At 53.6% G+C, this 19066-nt stretch overlaps 1 protein-coding gene across 1 annotated transcript; it reads left to right on the top strand.

Moving 5' to 3' along the window:
* The first annotated feature begins 1216 nt into the window (after positions 1–1216).
* Positions 1217–18357, top strand: KCNG4 (potassium voltage-gated channel modifier subfamily G member 4). Its single transcript, XM_077133176.1, has 4 exons — positions 1217–1667; positions 2042–2255; positions 3395–4184; positions 15564–18357. The coding sequence occupies exons 3-4, from the start codon at positions 3435–3437 to the stop codon at positions 16377–16379; spliced, it is 1566 nt and encodes a 521-aa protein (XP_076989291.1). The 5' UTR covers positions 1217–1667; positions 2042–2255; positions 3395–3434; the 3' UTR covers positions 16380–18357.
* The last annotated feature ends 709 nt before the right edge of the window (positions 18358–19066 follow it).

The raw sequence follows: 19066 nt of genomic DNA, 5'->3' as shown, positions 1-19066 counted from the left end.
GGAAGGTCCACGAGGCTCTGCAGCAGTGGCGGGTTCTGAGAGAACTGGGGGTTGGGGTGGGGGGGACCAGGCTGCTTACGGACTGAAGGTGCTCTGGGCTCCGGGCAGAGGCCGGGCTGGACCGGGCGCTTATCTGGATCATTCCTGATTACACTAGGGCAAGGGTGTTGTCTCTGTGTCCTCCCCGTTGTCACAGCCCCATGCCAGGTCCCTCCTTCATTTCTGCAGAAACTTCCCAGGTGGGCTCTGCTCCTGCCTGGACGCAGGGAGCCCGCAGGGCCCAGCAGCGCCGGCCGCCACCCTCCACGGAGCTGGGGCAGGCTCTCGTCTGCTCCTTCCCAGACCCCAAGTCCCTGTCAAGTGGAGATTCTAAGCTCACTTGGACCCTCTCCAGCAACGTGGAGGCTCCAGACCTCCGGGGCCAGTAAAACACAGCCGATGATGACAGCTCAGCTTTCAGAAGTGAGGAGGCTGGGCCTCAAGACCTCGTGAGAAAATCAAGAGGAGGCCAAAGTCTACTGAGCACCTCCACTGGAGGACAGTTTTGCGGTTTCAGGCATCACCTGTTCAACCAACCTCGGTGAGAGAAGGTGAGGCCCAGAGAGGTGCCATGACTAACCAAGGACACACAGCAAATTAGCAACAGAGTCCAAGCCAGGTGCCAGGCTCTGGCCCCCTGCTTCTTCCTCCACCCCAACTATGCAGCCAAACCCACAGAAGCCCTTGCTTTCTGATCTGACCCTCCCCGAACATCCCTCATTCCCATGGTTTTTTTAACAAACAACCAAACTGAGACTCGGAGCCACTAAGTCACCTGTCCAAGGTTGCCCAGCTTTTGACATGGGAGCAGAAGATCCATGCATGCCTGACTCCCAAAGTTCTGAATGCAGCCCCCCAACCTCCCACCCAGCTCGTAGAGGCAGGGCTTCTCTGTCTGAACCTGTCCCAGGCCTGGGCTGGCTAAAAGCAGCCAAAAGCTCCTCCTGCAGCTTCCGTCTGAGCCCCTACAACCAGCAGCCCACTCTGAGGCGCGTCCATGGTGTCTGGGGACAGGGAGCTGCAGATGTCCCCAGCCCCAACTGCCCTCCACTGCTTCCGAGTTACGCTCCTCCTCGGTGGGGGAGAAGGAGAGCTCTCCTCGCCTTCCAGGCGGTTGGCAGAGCCGCGGCAGCTGCCGCTCCTGCTCCTGCCTGCTGCTGGCTGATGAGAGATTATTTCTAAGCCCTTCCCATTCCCTCCACCCCCTTTCCTCGCAGGACCACACGGGCTGTCCCTGTGGACTTGGAGCGCAGTGCCCGCCGCTGAAGCAGGGCCACCTAGCAGCTCGCCGCACACCCCCCTAAGCCTGAACTCCTCAGACCCTCGCCTCCCACGAAGAAAGGGGCTTCTGGGTCCTTTCCCAAGCACTCACTCCCCTCTCCAGGTCTCTTCTGCAGCTGCTGGAGAGAGACGCAGAATGGACGAACTTCTGCTGTCTGGAGGAGGCAAGAGACGAAAGCTTGGAGACTAACTCGGCCAGGCACTGCTGTGTTTGGAAATTTTTTTTTTTTCTTCCCTTCCATCTTCACCACAAGCCTTATACATCCGTCTCTTCCCTGGGCACTGAGACATGGGTTCTCCATGCCCGGCTGAGGAACAGCTGGAAACGGGCTCCCCGAAGCAGGAGGGTGAGTTAAACTTCGGGGGAAGTTAGAGCTTGCTGCAGGGGTGGAGGGGGGGGATGTTGCAGGAACAGGGGTGGGTGCCGTTAAACCTTCTTCTCAGAAGTGCTGTATTGAGGGAATATCTTCCCAGGTTCTGAAAGAAGCTTCACCTTTGCTGGCTGTTTAGGGGGTCACTGGATTGCCAGATTGCATTTGTTCAGTGAACGCAGAAAGGGCAGCTCAGCTCTCAGATTCTGGAAAGAGCCCCAGTCTGGGAGACAGAGTCCTGGGGTGGATTCGGATGTGCTGTGTGACCTTGGACAAGTCCCGTTTTTGCCCTGGGAAAACGAGAAACTTGGGGGGACTCCCCAGAATTCAAAATACTCTCCTCTCTGCAGGCTGCTCAGCTTTCCCTGGCCATACATTGTGAATGAAGTCATACATGCAGGATAACCGATCGCTGTATCGCTGTGGGGTGAGCAAATAGAAAATGCAAAGGCTGTGACTCAACGCTCATTGTCCGCCAGAATCCAACTGGCTCTGAAGTCAAGAGCAACTTTTATATTCATTCAGCTGCTGGGTTTTTCTCTTGATTGGAGTGCATCTTGAAATGTAAGGTTATAGACGCTTTGGGAACAGCTCTGGCTAAGAAAGAATAGCACAGGACGTGGTTATGGGATGCCAGGGAAGAGAAATCGGGTGGAGGTGATTTTTTAAATGTGTGCATGGGCTAAATTTAAAGCCCTCAGCCTATGTTAAGAGTCCCCAAATCGGTCTGAAAATGAAGAGTGTCAGAGGCCCTTTTGCCCTGCAGATAAGGAGGCTGAGGCCAGAGAGGGGGAAGCTCTAGCTCAAGGTCACGCAGCAGGGGTGGCCGAGCACCCGTAAGCGTGGGGGGGGGGGGGGACACTGTCGCTGCGAGACCAGGTGCTCTTCTGCCCTCCCAGCAGAGCCCTCCATTTGTGCAAGGAATAAGGCTGTGGTTCTGAAACCTCTACCGAGAGCAGGACATTGGGCTAAGCGCAAAATCCTCATCTCCTTGGGCCTTCAAAACTGCCCCTTACTGAGCTCTCCTGGATGCCTGGCACTTGCTAGACAACAGGCAATTTTCTGTGCCTCAGTGTGCCCATCTGTAAAATGGGGATTCTAATGTCTACCTAATGGGGCTGCTGAGATGGGCTCACATGGGGAAGCACGTAGCCCAGGGAATGTCGGAAGCATCCAGAAGTGTTCGTCATACACATTTCATATGTAATCCTCTCTGCTCCCTAGGAGGTGGGCACTCATTCTGACCCATTTGTGCAGGTGAAGCAAAGGGGCCAGAGAACTGGGTCTCACACACACACCCACATGGTGGCAGTCCCTAAGGGTTTGGAACCTGGCTGTGAACTTAAGAACCCTCACGCTTAGGCTCCATTTTTACTGCCTGTACCTTCCAAGGTCAGTACATGGCAGAGTTCCGACTTGTCCAGGCCAGGGCCAAATTACTCAACCCCTAGTGGGTACGATGCCCGCCCCAGGCAGTTTCTTCTGGGATCTTCTGGGAGTGTACGCGCCGCTAGGAGAAGGACGGCATGGTCTCGCTTTGTTCACTGGTAGATACGTCCCAAGCACACAGTAGGTGCCCTGCAAATAAGTGTTGCATGAACGTTATAAAAGAATGAGTGGTGGAGATGCAGCTGCAGGGACGCCCGTGAAAGAAGCTGTCCCAGCTGACTTTCCCTCTGTTTTCTCTTCCCTGTGGGTGTCAGCCGGGTCACCCCACCCACCTCCGGCCCGGCACCTCCCGCGATGCCGCTGCCTTCCAGAGACGGGAGCCCGGCGGCCAGGGGCCGTCCCTACGGTTCCTGCAGCCCTTCGAGTCCGCTCTTCCCTGGCCCCGTGAAGTCGCCGGCCATCAAGGGCCTTTACTACCGCAGGGTCCGGAGGGTGGCCGCCCTGGACGCGTCGCCGACGGCCGACCTCAAGAAGGAGATCCTGGTGAACGTGGGGGGCAGGCGGTACCTGCTGCCCTGGAGCACGCTGGACGACTTCCCGCTGAGCCGCCTGAGCAAGCTCAAGTGCTGCCGCAGCTACGAGGAGATCACCCAGCTCTGCGACGACTACGACGAGGACCGCCAGGAGTTCTTCTTCGACCGGAGCCCCAGCGCTTTCGGCGTGATCGTGAGCTTCCTGGCCGCCGGGAAGCTGGTCCTGCTGCGCGAGATGTGCGTGCTGTCCTTCCGCGAGGAGCTGACCTACTGGGGGCTGGAGGAGGCCCACCTGGAGCGCTGCTGCCTGCGGAGGCTGCTGCGGACGCTGGAGGAGCTGGCGGGGCTGCGCGGGGAGCAGGCGCTGCAGAGCCGCGGGGAGGCCTGGGCGCGCGCCACCGGCACCTCGCGCTGGGGGCTCTTCGTGGACCGGCTGCGCGAGATGGTGGAAAACCCCCGCTCGGGGCTGCCCGGCAAGGTCTTCGCCTGCCTGTCCATCTTCTTCGTGGCCACCACGGCGGTCAACCTGTGTGTCAGCACCATGCCCGACCTGCGGGCCGAGGAGGACAAGGTGAGTGGCCTCCAGCCGGGGCACCCTGTCAGGGGCCCTCGAGAATTTTCGGGGTGGGTGGGTGGGGTCCGTGGAGATGTTTTCATTCATTTTCGAATCGGAAGGGAAAAACCAAAACGAACAGAATCCAGCTCGGGTTACATTGCTCTTTGTACCAATGCAAGTTGTAAAAGAGATGGTTTTTCCTAGTTTTGTACCCAGGCAGGGGCCCACGGAAGTCCTGAGGCATCCTGCCTCGGATAGCTGTTCCTGGGTATTGACAAAGCCACGCCAGGACTGAGTGGCCCTTGGCAGGCCCAGCCACACCTCTCCAGGCTCTGTGACCCCAGGTAAATCGCTTCACCTCCCTGAACCTCAGTTTCTTCCTCTGTAAAACGGGTAACTTCACGATGAGGGTCCCGCATCGGATGACTCGGCATGTGTTTACTGAGTAGCTACTTTGTGCCGAGCACTATGCAACCTTCTGGAGCCAACACTCTCATGGGCATCCAGTGCCTCTTTTGGACGAAGAAACTGAGGTTCAGAGTGTTTGGCTTCTGCAGGGCCACATAGTAAACACACCGAGGATGGCGAGTCTTAAGCCTGAGTCTTCCTGCCTGCTCCTTCGTTGCTTTGATCCTCAGCCCATCTTGCTGGACAGGGAACTCAGACACAAGTTAACTTGTAACTGACCCTGTCCCAGGAGGCAGAACCAACAGCTTGGACTGCTCTCTCCCACACCCTCTTTCCAGGGAGCTGTGTGAGACTCAAGACTGGGCAGGGGCACCAGAGGGTCTGAGAAGTCAGAAAAGAGGCTGACGTTTTGTTAGAAAGGCTAATGAAGAGGTTTAAACTCTTCAAACAACTGGGTTGTTTCCTAACTTTAACGGTTGCTCCTCCGCTGCTCTCAATTCCTCCGGAGCTCCCCATTGCTCTGCCTTATGGAGCTCACATCATTAGACAGAGAGCCAATTCACACTGTATATGGTTCTTATCAGCTGTCATTAGTTCTCTCCCCTTAAGCAATGTCCTAAGGCAATGTTGTATCAGAGAACTTTCCAGAATGAAAGGGCTTAGAGAGCCAGCCCAGGGCCTCACACACAGTAGGCTCACATAAATATTTGTCACATAAAACGCATCTTGTTCAACCAAGAAAACAAAATTTGGGGGCTCTCAAACAGCCTTTCCCCTCCTGGGAAAGGACATGCTCCAAATTGTAGGCAGTTTTCATTCTTTAGCACAAAATCCTGTGACTCAAGAACCTGCTTGTTCGCAGAAATATTTACACATTATTCTGTTAGGGCAGAGTAAATGGCCTCCTTACCCCCTTCCTCAATGGGACCCCAACCCAGTTGGCAGAGAAGGACCCCTGGACGTCCACGAGCCTGTCCCTAGGAGGATTTCCAGAAGGAAGGAGCACACAGGAGCCAGGCTATGGTCAAGGTCTTTTCAAAGCCTATTCGCTTTGAATACTACAAAGGGGAGAACCAGGGCTGGATTACGGCCACGTGGGAAATCGAGTTAGAGGCAGGAGAGGCTGTTGAGCCCACAGGCCCCTCGGCTTCTGGGAAAGAGGGATTTACACCCATTTCCAGGAGCAATAACTTCTTGCTTTCTCCCTAATGAAACCATCTTTGGCTGTGAGCCCTTCTGCCCAGAAGTATGTGGGTGTTTTCTTGCTCGGATAATAATTCAGAGAGCCGGCCAGGCTGATTGTTCAGGACGCTGCGTAAAAGGTGGTCTTTCTTCTTTGGAGACTGCTTGCTTCTTACATTTACCTCCGTAGGGGGTGTTCTCTCCCCAGCATGCGTGTCTTGTGTTTCATCTTCGTCCTTAGGGGCAGCAGTTTGGAAGCAGCTCCGCTCAGAGCGCAGCACTGCAAGGCCAGCGGCTCCGGGGGCCTGGCCGTGCGGTGAAATGGGGGGCAGCTGGGGTCCCCCACGGGCTGACCACAACCACCCAGATCGACTCATGCCGCCTCGGTGGGGGAAGGGGGTGGGGGTGGGGGGAGAAGGGGGATTTGTGGTTTTTTTCTCATGGTTAAGCTGCTTGCTTTAATTTTTTAGCTTTAGAAAAAATGTACAGTAGTTTGAACACTCAGCCTTTGCAAACTTCCACTGAGGTCAAAGATTTCAATCATATGTACAAAATTAGTTGACAAATGTTCTGGCAATTTCATCTCAGTAACCCATTTGATCCTATTGCCATTGACCCATCCACTGAAAAAATTGACAATTATTTACATAGAAATATATCCAGAGTGCTGCCAAATAGAGATGGTTCCCTGGGCTACGTGCATGCGGTCTCTGCCATGGATGCAGCCCCGGCTCCATGACTGGAATATGGTTTTCTAAGGGCATATCTGACCATCTCTCCCTCCTTCAAAAACAGAAGAGGTGGAAACCTGGGTTGAAGGGTTACAGCTCATACCAAGAAAGCAGTTTTCCATTTTCTTTTTCTAATTTCCCATAGCAGCAGTCCTTGGCATAAACATGGCACTGGGGTTAAAGCTGTGTGCCTGAGATTGCAAGTGAAATTGGAGGAGGGAGGAGAGGGTTGCAAGAGAGGGTGAAGTCAAGTGCCCAAGCACCTCTAAAAGGACACAGACTTTGAAGTTTTGCATCTCCCTAGGGGGACATGCCCCCAGAATGGATGGAATGAACTGGTGTTGACTGAGGGCCCCTGGTGAGGCTGGCACATGGCATGAAGGAGTCATGTAATCCCTGTCAACTTTGGTAAGTGGACGCTAGCACAGCCCCATTTTACAGAGGAAGAAACTGAGACCCAGGAAGCTGTTATCACTTTCTTAAGCTCATAGTCAGCAAGTGGAGGTCCGGGATTCCAGCCCGCCTCTGCTTGGCTCTCGAACCAGCCACCCACCCCACCGACTTTCCACCCAGACCCTCTGTCTCCAGCCCAGACCCATGCAGAGGCTTGGGTCTCCAAGGCAGCTGGGCTTTGAAAGCTCTGGGTCCAGCATCATGGTTAGGAGAGCAAGCGCTCTGGGTTTGAACTTTGGCCTCAACCTGGATGAATTCTGTGACCTTGGGAAAGTCACTTAACCGCTCTGAACCTCAGTTTCCCCATGTGTAAATGGGAATTAAAAGAGGAGCACAACCTGTGATTTTGTCACTAAAACAAATCACAGATATTTTCATCCCACATTTCAGTTCCGTAGTTCTCTGACTCACTCCTAAGTCTTATTTAATGTGTTAATAAAGATGTATAAATATATTTTTAAAAAAAAGAGGAGTAGGTGAGAGGCACATGGATGTGCTCTGCAATCCCGGGGATGGGGTGGCTCTGAGAAATGAAACAAAGGTTCTTTCCCCGCAGCCACCACTCCTTGATTCATTAGGCATCAATTAACAGGAAATCCAAACATTTATCCTTCCTCTCCCCCGACATTAGCCGTGGAGCACCTGCTAAACAACATTCCTCCAGGTGCAGGAGCTAAGACACGGCGCTAAGGTACAGTAGGGCGCATTTCTTCCCTTCTTGGCACTGATCCTGAGCAGCTCTGCTCCAATTTTACAGACCAACCGACAAAGACCTAGGGCCATCAGGTGGCTTCTCCTCATTCTGGGAGCCACCCGGTGCCCCTGGGGACGGGATGCTTCTGAGAAGTGGGACAAGGACTTTTTCCCCACGGCCACAGCTTGTGCTCGCCCTGTGAGCAGGAGCCAGGCTCTGGGGTCCACGCCTGGCCCTCCTGGAATGCAGCCCACTTCCCCTCCCCGGGCCTCGGGCTTCCCGCTGTGGAAAGAGGGCTGGGTTCCCTGGTCCCTAACATCTGTCCGCTCTGGAATGGTGCAGCCTCCTCTCTTTGCTGCCACTTCGCAGGTTGGCTTTGCTTGCTCTGCCTACTGCATTCACCTTTGATTCTGCTGTTCATCGCCTTTCTGCATCCCCAGGGAATCTGCCGGCAGCTCCGACCTCAGAGGCCTTTCCCTCCTTTGGGTGTGCGTGGGGTGGAACAGTGGGGATGCTGGGCTTCGCTGGCCGGCTCCGGTCGGTCCCTCTCTTCTCCTTTCTTTCCTTTTTTTTCATTGGGCAGGCACCAGGAATCGAACCCGGGTCTCCAGCATGGCAGGCGAGAGTTCTGCCTGCTGAGCCACTGTCGCATCAGCCTTCTCCTTTCTTTATATCTTTCTTCCTCTCTGTTGCCTCCGAAATATTGCAATGAATGTAGACGGCATCGTGGCACCGAAAGAAGCCAGAATATTTAGTTTGATAGTCCTGGGTTCGAATTCCTGGGCTCTCTGGTTAGCCCTCAGATGGGTCACTTCACCTCTCCGGGCTCTGGTCCCTCCCCTAGAAAGGGAGGGTAATTATAATACCTGGGTGGCGATGAGGGTTGCATGAGACCCACTCACCGTGGGCTGGCACAGAGTGAACTTTCTCTTTCTTCTTTTTTTCACACTTCCCTTCCATCTGCTTTGCTTGTCCACTTCTCTCCAGGCTCCACCCAAAGCTGAACTGCCACAGTCAGTGTGCTCACTTCTTCTCTGGGCATCGCCGTGCCCCTCCTCATTCTCCATCACTCCTCTGTTGGAGTCTTTTCCGCAGCCCTCCTGTGAGCACACACAGGCCCAGCCCCAGCTCCTCACTAGCCCTCCCAGGCCTGGGCTGCCCCCTCCCCTGGGTTGCCCCTCTGCTCCAAAGGTCTTGCCCGAGGGCATGCACACAGGCCTGCAGCCCGACCTCAGGCCTTGGGGGCTGTGCAGAGCCTGTCTTTGCAAAATGGCAGGCTGTTGAGGGGGTGGCGTATCATGGGCCCCTCAATCTTTGCTTTTCCTTGCACCCCAGATGGGGGTTTCAGCCTCTCACTAATGTGGGGCCGTGGGAGGGAAGGGAAGGGGAGAGGTTGTTAACCACCAGACGGAACCGTTGGGGCCCCTCACCAGGCCAATGTCTCCACGGGGTCTGCGCCTCTCTTTGGAGCTGCAGATTCCCGCCCCCGACTCCCCACCAGCCCTTTAATAGAGAGCCTCGTGCTGAGCCCCCTCCTTCCTCTCTGTACCTTCCTCGGGTCATGAATCAGCCTCATAAAGAGCTGCCCGGCGCTCTGTAGCGTCTCCAGTTCTGTGACATTTGGTAATTGCTCGAGCGTGTTCTTCTCCGCCTGCTCTTTGTATTTCCCGAGCTGAGTCTCCCTGTGTTTCCTGCTTCCTTTTCCTGGACTGGGCCCACAGTTCCCGACTCTAGGGGGTCTGCGCCCTTCCCTCCGCCTGGTCTCTGTGGTCTGGTCCCCAGCCCCCTGGGGCACCCGGCTCAAACGCCCGTCTCGCAGATCCTTTGGGGACCCCCCACTGCGGGGGGTGGGTGGGCCGGGGCTGGTAGCCAGGGGGCTTCAAGGAGCCTCCTTTGGTGACTGAGAGGACCCCCGCAGGGAGGTGACCGTGGGGCCTGCCTTCCCCGTGTGGGGGCCCTGCAGCAAGCCCTGGAGACAGCAGCCGCGGCCCCGGGACCCGCCTGGGCGCTGTTGCTCTCTCTGTTTCCTACTCCAGTGCTCATTGCTGCCCCTTCCAGAGGGCCTGGAGCCCCCGGCCTGCAGGAGCGCTCACTACGGAGCTGCTGCTTGCTCACGAGAATTAGATTCCCCGGCAGGAGGGAGCCGCTCTGAAGGCCTAGGTGGGGCCCTGCGAAGTTGGGGGTCTGCGGCAGCTGCAGGACCCCAGGACGATAGGGGTGGAGAGGAGAGGGAAGGCAGCTTAGCTTGGGGATGCACTGGGGCCTGGACAACCCCGAGCCAGGGTGTCATTTAGTGCCCACAATTGCCCCGTGGGGTAAGACCTGCCCTCCGCATTTTACAGAAGGAGAAGTTGCCTCCAGAGGGGCCCGGGGCCGAGGCTGCACAGGCTGAGTTCACTGTTGACCTGTTCCTTTGGAGCTCCTGAGTCCGGGGGATGGGAGGTGGGGGCAGGGGGAGGTGACAGCAGAGGGACGGGATGGGCGGACTGTGGCTGGGGGTGGGAGGCAGGGGATGGCGGGGAGAGGACAGAGGTGGCACTGGGGACAGGCCTGCAGGCTGGGCCCGACGGAGGCTGACTCTGGGGGAGGAGTGAGTCAGCACGTCCAGCCCGGCTGGGCTGGCCCCAGGAGAGAGTCTGGGAGGAGAGAGCCCTGGCCAGGGCCAGAGGCAGAGCACAAGTGCAGGAGTTCAGCATCAGCAGGGAGCCGGAGCTGCAGGGCGGACCAGGAGCTGTGGGGTGGGGGTGGGTGTGAGGGTGGGGCGTGAGGAATGGCAGAGCCTGGGAGGTGAGGAGGGCTCCAAGGTCACAGCTGTGGGAACTTCTAGAGCCCACCCTGGCTGCGCTGGCAGCCTCTGCCAGGCAGCCCATCCAAATGGGCCCCCAGGGGCAGTGACTTCTGACCTCGGAAAGCCCCCCCCCAGCCCCCCAGCCCTCCGAGAAGCTCTGCAGGGCCTTTGGGAAAGGAGTCGGGGTGAGGCCGGCGGGCCCCACGTTCACCGTCTCGCCAGGATGGACTCTGCAAGCTCGGTTCGGACCTGGTTGATTTTTCTTGAGATTTAACTCACATACCATAATAGTCACCCCTTTAAAGGGTTTAATTCACAAAGTATATTCACAGTGTTGCACAACCATCACGGGTAATTCCAGAACATTCTCAGTCTCCCCAAAACAAAACCTTATACTCTTTAGCCTTCAATCCATTCGCATCCCCTCCCTCCCCCAGCCCCTGGCAACCACCCATCTGCTTTCAGTCTCTTAAGGCTTCCGATGCTAGCCGGTCCGTACAAAGGAACCATACAACATGTGTCCTCTCACTGAAGACCATGATTTCGAGGTTCATCCATGTTGTGTATGTCTCAGTGCTTCATTCCTTTTCATCGACGAGCAGATTTCATTGTATGGATATACCACACGGGGTTTATCCATTCGTCAATTGATGGACATTTGGGTTGCTTCCATTTGGGGGCTATAATGAATACTGCTTCTATGAACATGTGAGTACAGACTTTTGGTGGACTTATGTCTTCATCGCTGCTGGGCCCTGGGTAACTCTATATTTAACCCCTTGGAGGAACACGCAGACCATTGTCCAAAGCATTGCACCACGTACATTCCCACCATCAGACTGTAGAGTTCCGATTTCTCCACATCCCTTGCCAACTCTTGTTATTGTCAGACTTCATGATTACAGCCATCCTAGTGTGTGGGGTGTGTCATCTCATGTTGCTTTTGATTTCTGACCCTGATTTTTGAAATGTTTGTTTTTCAGCTTTTCATTATAGAAAATTCCAGACACATACAAAGTAGACAGAATAATATAATGTGCTCCCAAGTACCCATGATTCAGCTCCAACAGTTGTCAGCGTGCTGTTATTCTTGCTTCCTCTCTATCTCCTACTCCCCAATCCTAGTCACTTATTATTATTATTATCATTAGTTTTATTTTTATTTTACAGATTTATGGGTATAATTTACATATATTGAAATGCACAAATCTTCACTGTATAATTTAACAAGGGGGCACATCCTGGGTACCTACATCTCCATGTAATACTGAATATTTCCAAGACCCCAGAAAGTTGCCTGTCAATCTTTCACAGTCAATCCCTACCCCTACCCAAAGACAACTGCTGTTTTGATGATTTTGTCCACCTTTGACGAGTTCTGCCTGTTCTCGAACTTCGCATCAATGGAAACATGCAGGGAATGGCCTCCTGGGGCTTTTGCTCAACAATTTTCCCACGTCATTATATCTTGCCAAAGTCTGTCACCTCCAGCCTTCCCAGGGTTGACTTAAGTTCTTCATTGCATCAAGGACTCAGCATACACCTCGTTCCCACTATGACAAGGTGTACAAGTAGGGTGGCCACCCCAGCCTGGTTTGCCAGGACTGAGGGGTTCCCCAGGAAGTGGAATTTTCCATCCTCAAGCCCAGAGACTTCACCCTCCCTGCAAAATACAACCAGATACTTCCTTGAAAGAGAGCATAACTTTTTTTCTTTCCTTTCTTCCCTTTTTCTTTTTTCTCTTCAAGTATTGGCTGGGTTGGGAATCATTTTCTCAGCTCCACTCCTGTATATACACCAGCCCAAAGCCAGCCGCCCCATAACTATTTCTCCGAGAACCAGCGGTGGGAAATTGGTTTAAGGATTCAGAGCAGGTCAGCAAGGCAACTGGAGTGAGCTGCAGAGCTTACTGCAGTGCAGGGAAGTGGCCGGCGGGCCCTGCCGTGGGAGGAGGGGGTGGGAGGCGGTGCGAGCTGTGAATGTCTAAAGGCCAGCACCCGAGGCAGAGGACAAGCCATCCCGTCCTCCCAGGAGTCACCTTCACGAGCTATTGGGTCACTAATTTGGAAAAGTTATTCCCAGGCTGACAGCATCCCTGAAGCCAAAGGGGAAAAAAAAAATCCCTATATGTCGGAGGAGAAAGGGACCTTGGAAGGCGAATCTAGCACAGAGTCTTTGCATCTTCCAGGTGCCTTAGAGTCACCAGGGGAGTATGCCAAAATGCAGATTCCTGGGTCCTGCTCCAGGGTTTTGATTTTGTGATGGGGCCCAAGAATCTGTATTTGTGTCAATTGTGCAGGGAATTCTGATGCAGGAGGTCCAAATTGGCCTTGAGAAACCCCCATTCTGTTCCAGTCTCTTCGTTGGAAACCGAAGCACAAAGAGGGGCAGCACCCACTTTGGGGATGCACGGCGAGTGAGCCACAGGACTGGGACATGGGGTCCCGGAACTACTTAGCCCTGGAGGACGTTGAAGCAACTCCCTGTCAGTCATGGCGAGGGCCCCTCTGCCTGTAGGAGAATTTCCCCAGCTTCCTGTGAAATCCAGGACTGGGAAGAGGGTGCTGCTACTTTTATACCAGGTATAAGAGAATAGCTCATAAAAAGCTCATAAAAATAGCCACAATGCATTGTGTTACTGCCAGGTGTGGTAGCTGTTAACTGCTTTACAGGCATTATTTCCATTCATCGCAACAACCCTTCAGTGTGGAGAGAATTGAACACCCAGGGGGCCAAATGATTTATCTGAGCACGTGGAAGTGTTGGCATTGGAACCCAGGCCTTGCAGACTTTGGACCCCACCACTTCCACTGCCTCCCACACCTTTGGTAGACCAGATAGATGGAGAGGAGGACAGTTATCTGGTATGTGGAAGGTACCAGAGATAGGAATGCACTTTTCTGCCTCTCTTTTTCCAGTAGCCAGACATAAAGAAAATTTCAATTTAGTATTCCTGTGAGCTCAGGCACTGGAAATAATTTCTTTTTCCATTTCAGAGCATTTTAAACTTGCTTTTCATTTAGGCAACTGGTTTCAGTCATTCATTCATTAATTCATTCATCTGTCAAATATATATATATTATCTAGCCGGTTTCTCAGCCCTGGTTCCCCATTAGAATTGGCTATGAAGCTTCTGAAAAATTCTACTGCTCAGGCCCTAACCTAGATGAGTCCAATTAGACTCTCTGCGGGCACAGCCGAGGCATCGGGATTTTTCAAAGCTTCCTGAGTGATTCTAATGGCAGTTGGGGCTGAGAACCATCGCCCTAGACCCATGCTTCCCACATTTTAGCACGCAGGTAAATCTCTAGGGGGATCTTGTTAAATGCAGGGCCTGATGGGGGGGGTGGGGAATGAGGTGGCGCCCGAGATTCTGCATTTCTAACAAGCCCCAGGGAGGCCCTCTTTGTTGGTCCAAGGAAAGTACTTGGCCTGGAGACAGGCTTGTGGAACTTCTCTGCGAGGAGCCCGAGGCGGGGCATGTGAACCACACAAAGACGAATCCAGAACCTCCCCTGGACGCCGCCAGGAAACAGACACTGCGTCCACAGCTGCCATGCAGTGGCACCGGGGCTGTGCTGCAGAAGGGACCCCCCCCCTCCACTCCACCTCCCAGCCACCCCTGCCTCTGCTTCTTGGGTTACCTGGCCCCCACAGCCCAGTGCCTGGCACAAAGTGGACTGTCATTAAATATTTATTGGATGAATGGATGAGGGATGGCAGACAAAGACGTGACAAAATAGAGTATAGCAGCTGTCTGAGCTTCCTAGGGCAGCTGTAATAAACGATTACAAACTTGGCAGCTTAAAATTTTATTCTCTCCCAACTGGGAGGCTAGAAGTGTGGGACTGAAGTGTCGGCAGGACCGTGCTCTCTCCAATAGTGCTGGGAGGGCCCTTCCTCGCCTCTTCCTAGATGCTGGTGGGTCCGAGCAATCCTTGTGTAACGTGGCCTGTGACTGCAGCACTTCCACCTTCCCACAGCCTTCTCCCCTGCCTGCCTCTTTCCTCTTGTAGGCACTCCTGTCATATTGGATTAAGGCCCGCTCTACTCTGTATGACCTCATCTTAACTAATAAGATCCACAAAGACCTCATTTCCAAATAAGATCACATTCTGAGATCCTGCAGGTTAAGACATCAACTCAGCTTTTAGGGGGAAACGATTCAACCCAGAACAGTGTCCAAAAAAGCTGATTAGCGACAGGACTCTGCCACTACCGTATAAGTGAGCTCTGACAAGTCATTTCACCACTTTGCACTATTCCCTTGATCATAAAATGAGATCACACTTACTACTCATAGTCTTACCACGTGGCTTCAGTGATAGTGCCAGGAGCAGCACGTGGCACACAAGAGAAGTTTATATTAGTTAAGGTGAAGTTTTGCTGCTATAACAAAGAGATCCCAAGATAGAAGAGCTTCAGACAAAATAGTCATCTATTCCTCTCTTGTAGAACAGTCCCAAGGAGAATGATCTAAGTGAGTGGGCAAGCAATTATTCCCAGACCCATATTTTTTCCACCTTGAGGCTCTATCCCCCTGTGGTGTTGGCTGGATCTGCCCATTCTCAGCTGTTTGCAGGCCTCTCTGTGTTGTCCCAGCTCAAGGAAGAGGGAAAGGAGTGTTCAGGAGCTCCTGCCGTTATCCTCAGTCCTGTGTCTAGAGGTTCTGCTGACCTTCCATAGGTGAGAACTTGGTCATTTGGCTGCTCTCCGCAAGGGCGGCTGGAAAGAGTCGTCTGTAGCTGGTTAGCCAGGTGCCCAGCCATAATAGAGAACTATGTAAAAAAAGGGGGGTTGGACAGACAACTAAGTTTATACCACAGAGCTCCATCGCTGTGCAGTCAGCCCTCATTATGCATGGGGTTCACATCTGCAAATTTGCCTAGACATACTCACAGCACTTTCGCAATCATTCATGGATGGACAGGTGTATGCCGCAGGCAGCAAAAAATTAAATTCCCAGCTGGTTTGGCATTTGCTAATTCTGTGTTTGTAGGGACTCTGGAGCACAACCACCAGGAGAAACCAGACTCAATATAGGTAGACGGACTTTCCCATGTCCCGTTATTTCCCTCGTGCTGGGCGGTTGCAGGTCCCCTCTCTACCCGGTGTTCTGTTGCCTCTTCTCCCCGCAGGGTGAATGCTCTCAGAAATGCTACTATATTTTCATCGTGGAGACCATCTGCGTGGCCTGGTTCTCCCTGGAGTTCTGCCTGCGGTTCCTCCAGGCCCGGAACAAGTGCCAGTTCTTCCAAGGGCCCCTGAACATCATCGACATCCTGGCCATCTCCCCATACTACGTGTCCCTGGCGGTGTCCGGCGAGCCCCAGGAGGACGGCGAGAGGCCCAGCGGCAGCTCCTACCTGGAGAAGGTGGGGCTGGTGCTGCGCGTGCTGCGGGCACTGCGCATCCTGTACGTGATGCGCCTGGCGCGCCACTCGCTGGGGCTGCAGACGCTGGGGCTCACCGTGCGCCGCTGCACGCGCGAGTTCGGCCTGCTGCTCCTCTTCCTCGGTGTGGCCGTCACCCTCTTCTCGCCCCTGGTCTACGTGGCCGAGAACGAGTCCGGGCGCGTCCTGGAGTTCACCAGCATCCCGGCCTCCTATTGGTGGGCCATCATCTCCATGACGACGGTGGGCTACGGGGACATGGTGCCGCGCAGCGTGCCGGGCCAGGTGGTGGCTCTCAGCAGCATCCTGAGCGGGATCCTCATCATGGCCTTCCCGGCCACGTCCATCTTCCACACCTTCTCGCATTCCTACCTAGAGCTCAAGAAGCAGCAGGAGCAGCTGCAAGCCCGCCTCCGCCGCCTGCAGCACGCGCACAGCGCCAGCGAGCGTGCCCTCCTCAACGACGTGGATGAGCCCACCCTGGAGGGCCCCGCCTCGCCTATCAAATACATTCATCTCGAACACCCCTACGTGAACACATTGCGGGGCTCGCCACTGTGACTTCAATCCATGGCTCCTGGCCCAAGCAAGCTCAGGGATACCGGACCGTGCAACTGCTGGTGGTTTGTTTCTAGAGCTCCAGGGGACACTCCTAAAGCAAGGAGGGCCCCAGGGCCAAAGATGCTCAAAGTTTTCGTCCCTCGTGGCTGCAGTGAAGCAGGCTGAGCTTCTCCGTTCCACTTGCCTTTTCCTCTCCCCCTGCCCACTTACAGAGCAGATACGGTTTTGCTGGGTTAGGTCCACCTCCCTTCATCCTCATTTCCTTCCCAGCAGAGTCTTTAACGTCCCAAGCTGGGTTCCAGATGACCACAGAGTTGGCCGCCAATCGCATTTAAATATCAAGCCAGCTGGATTCCATTCCTCCTCTGAGTTCCCCTTCACTGGACCACCCTGGGAAATCAGAGGGTCCAGTCATTGCAACCCTTCTGATCACATCTCCCTACCCAAAATGAGTGTGGTCTCAGGCCTTTCAAGGGTCCCGGCAGGAATCACTAGTTCTTTCTGCTTGTTCTTTCTTTCCAACAGAGTTTTTCCTAAAGCAGCTACCTCTCCATCAGCTCAGAAATCAACTTCTTTGCCAAGAAGGTGGGACCGACCTATTTGCATTAAATCCCTCATTGAGAATTGATGACCGCAAGCCTACCTTTCCTCCTAACACACCAGGGCTGCCACTTCCCAGCACAAAGGCCCTTCTGGACCTTTTGCCCAGTGGGGCTCTTGGTGGGAACTTCTCCAGATATCCTGTTCTTGTTCTTGGCAGATACTAACTCTTTCAGAGCTCAGAATTATCTCTTGAGAGAACTGTTCCTGCTGCGGTTTCTCCAGCACTGCTGGGAACTTGGCTTTCAATCCTCAGCTAAGCCTTCTTGATGCAGCCACCACAGACATGGTGTTGCTTTAGTGCAGAAACAAGGACAGCCTTGGACTTTGCCCCTTGCCGGCTCTTTGGTCCAGGCCCTTTGACACAGGAGAATAGCCATCCTCAGCTTATTTTTAAATTCATGCATTCAATAATTCATCAGTAGATTCTGCCTTTGCACTTTGACAGATGTAAGACCAGGTCATTAGAGATAAAACCAGTGCACACGGAGACTAGAGAGGAAAGGCCAATGAATTATGTGATTGGCTCACAAAAGGCTTCAGAGAAGTGAGGAGGGGTTGAGTGTGGAGGGGTATTTTGGGAGATGAAGCTGGGAAGGTGGGTTGGGATGAGAACATGGTGAGCCTTGAGGGCTTTGCTGGAGAATTTGGAAGGAAGACTTTAGAGATGTTTGAGGGAAGATACACTGTGAATGGACCTGCGGGTCAGGATGATGATGAAGGTAGGATGAGATGGGATGGGGGAACAAGTTTGGAATGGGGAACGGTTAAGTAGCTCAGACAAGACATGAGGGCCTACCTCTTGGCTTGATTAATTGTGCCATCCTGACATCCTGTCAGTCTTAGTTTGCCAGAGCGGCTATGACAAATACCACATGATAGATTGGCTTAAACAACAAGCATTTACTGTCTCATGTCTTTGGAGGCTAGAAGTCCAAAATCAAGATGTGGGCAAGGCCATGCTGTCTTCTGGTGATGGTGGTCCTCCATCACAGGGCATTCTCTCTCCTCTCTGGCTTCTTCTGACTTCTGGCTTCTTCCTGAGGCTTTCTCTGACTGCCTCTGAATTTCCTCTCTTCATAAGACATCCAAGCATGTGGGTTAAGACCCATCCTGATTCAATCTGGCCACACCTTCACTAATAATATCTTCAAAGGGTCCTATTTACAAACAGATTCACACCCACAGGGATGCACAATTAAGATTTGAATGTGTCTTTTGTGGGATACATGATTCAGTGGTCATTATCCATTTGTTCCCCATCCCATAACCCATGGTAGATGTCTCAGTGGCACTTCCCATAAATGACACAGCCCCATTCATGGTTCCTAACCGTCTACTCAAGAATACTCACTGAGATACACGGAGGTGACAGTGAAGTAGCGGGGGGGGGGGGGGGGGGAAACTGAGAATCTGGTGCAATTCACGTGTAAGAGGCTTTAGCATCTTATGACTGGTAACAAGCTACTTGCTGTTCATTCATTCTGCTGTTTTAAATGAAGCTTACTATGTGAAGCCAGGCAGACACCTCCACTGATGGGACTGCTGATGCCAGATATCAGAGCTGCCAAGGGCTCTACCACCACTAGCTTCAGGCCAGCCTTGGCTGCAGAGGGAACCCTTACTTTCCTTGACTCCCTCCAGGTGCCCTCCAGTGGTCACTGGCACATTCCCCACCTCTCTAGATCCAAAGAGTCAGCATGGTGCCCCCATCATTACCAAGCTGACCTTTTGCCACGCAAGCTCTTTGCATAGAGGTGTGGTGGCCAGGTACACAGGGAATGCACCTGTACCCTACACGGTTCCCACCTGGGCCGGTACACTACCCCAAGAGGTGACTCGTGAGTCTTGTGAGCAGCTGGCAGGCACTGCTTCACAGAGCACCTCAGACAACTTCCATGAGTCTTTTGTTCCAGACTAATTTTTTATGGCTTCACTTAGACAAAATATAAAAAGGTCAATATCTCCCACGAGCTCCGTTAACACCGTGCAGGGGGATGGAGGAGACAGAAGACTCGGTACTCGCTGGGGTCCAAGTTTTTATTGCTTCTGTGACCTTGAGCTGCCCTTGCCCCTCTCTGGACCTC

This window comes from Tamandua tetradactyla, chromosome 16 (genome assembly GCF_023851605.1).
Source record: "Tamandua tetradactyla isolate mTamTet1 chromosome 16, mTamTet1.pri, whole genome shotgun sequence".
Classification (NCBI taxonomy): Eukaryota; Metazoa; Chordata; class Mammalia; order Pilosa; family Myrmecophagidae; genus Tamandua; species Tamandua tetradactyla.
The sequence above is the reverse complement of the archived record's forward strand: the minus strand, read 5'-3'. Positions and strand labels throughout refer to the sequence as shown.

Coding starts and splice junctions, on each gene's coding strand:
- KCNG4 (XM_077133176.1), top strand. CDS start 3,435: ATGCCGCTGCCTTCCAGAGACGGGAGCCCGGCGGCCAGGGGCCGTCCC. Junction 4,185..15,563: donor TGCGGGCCGAGGAGGACAAG/GTGAGTGGCCTC, acceptor TTCTCCCCGCAG/GGTGAATGCTCTCAGAAATG.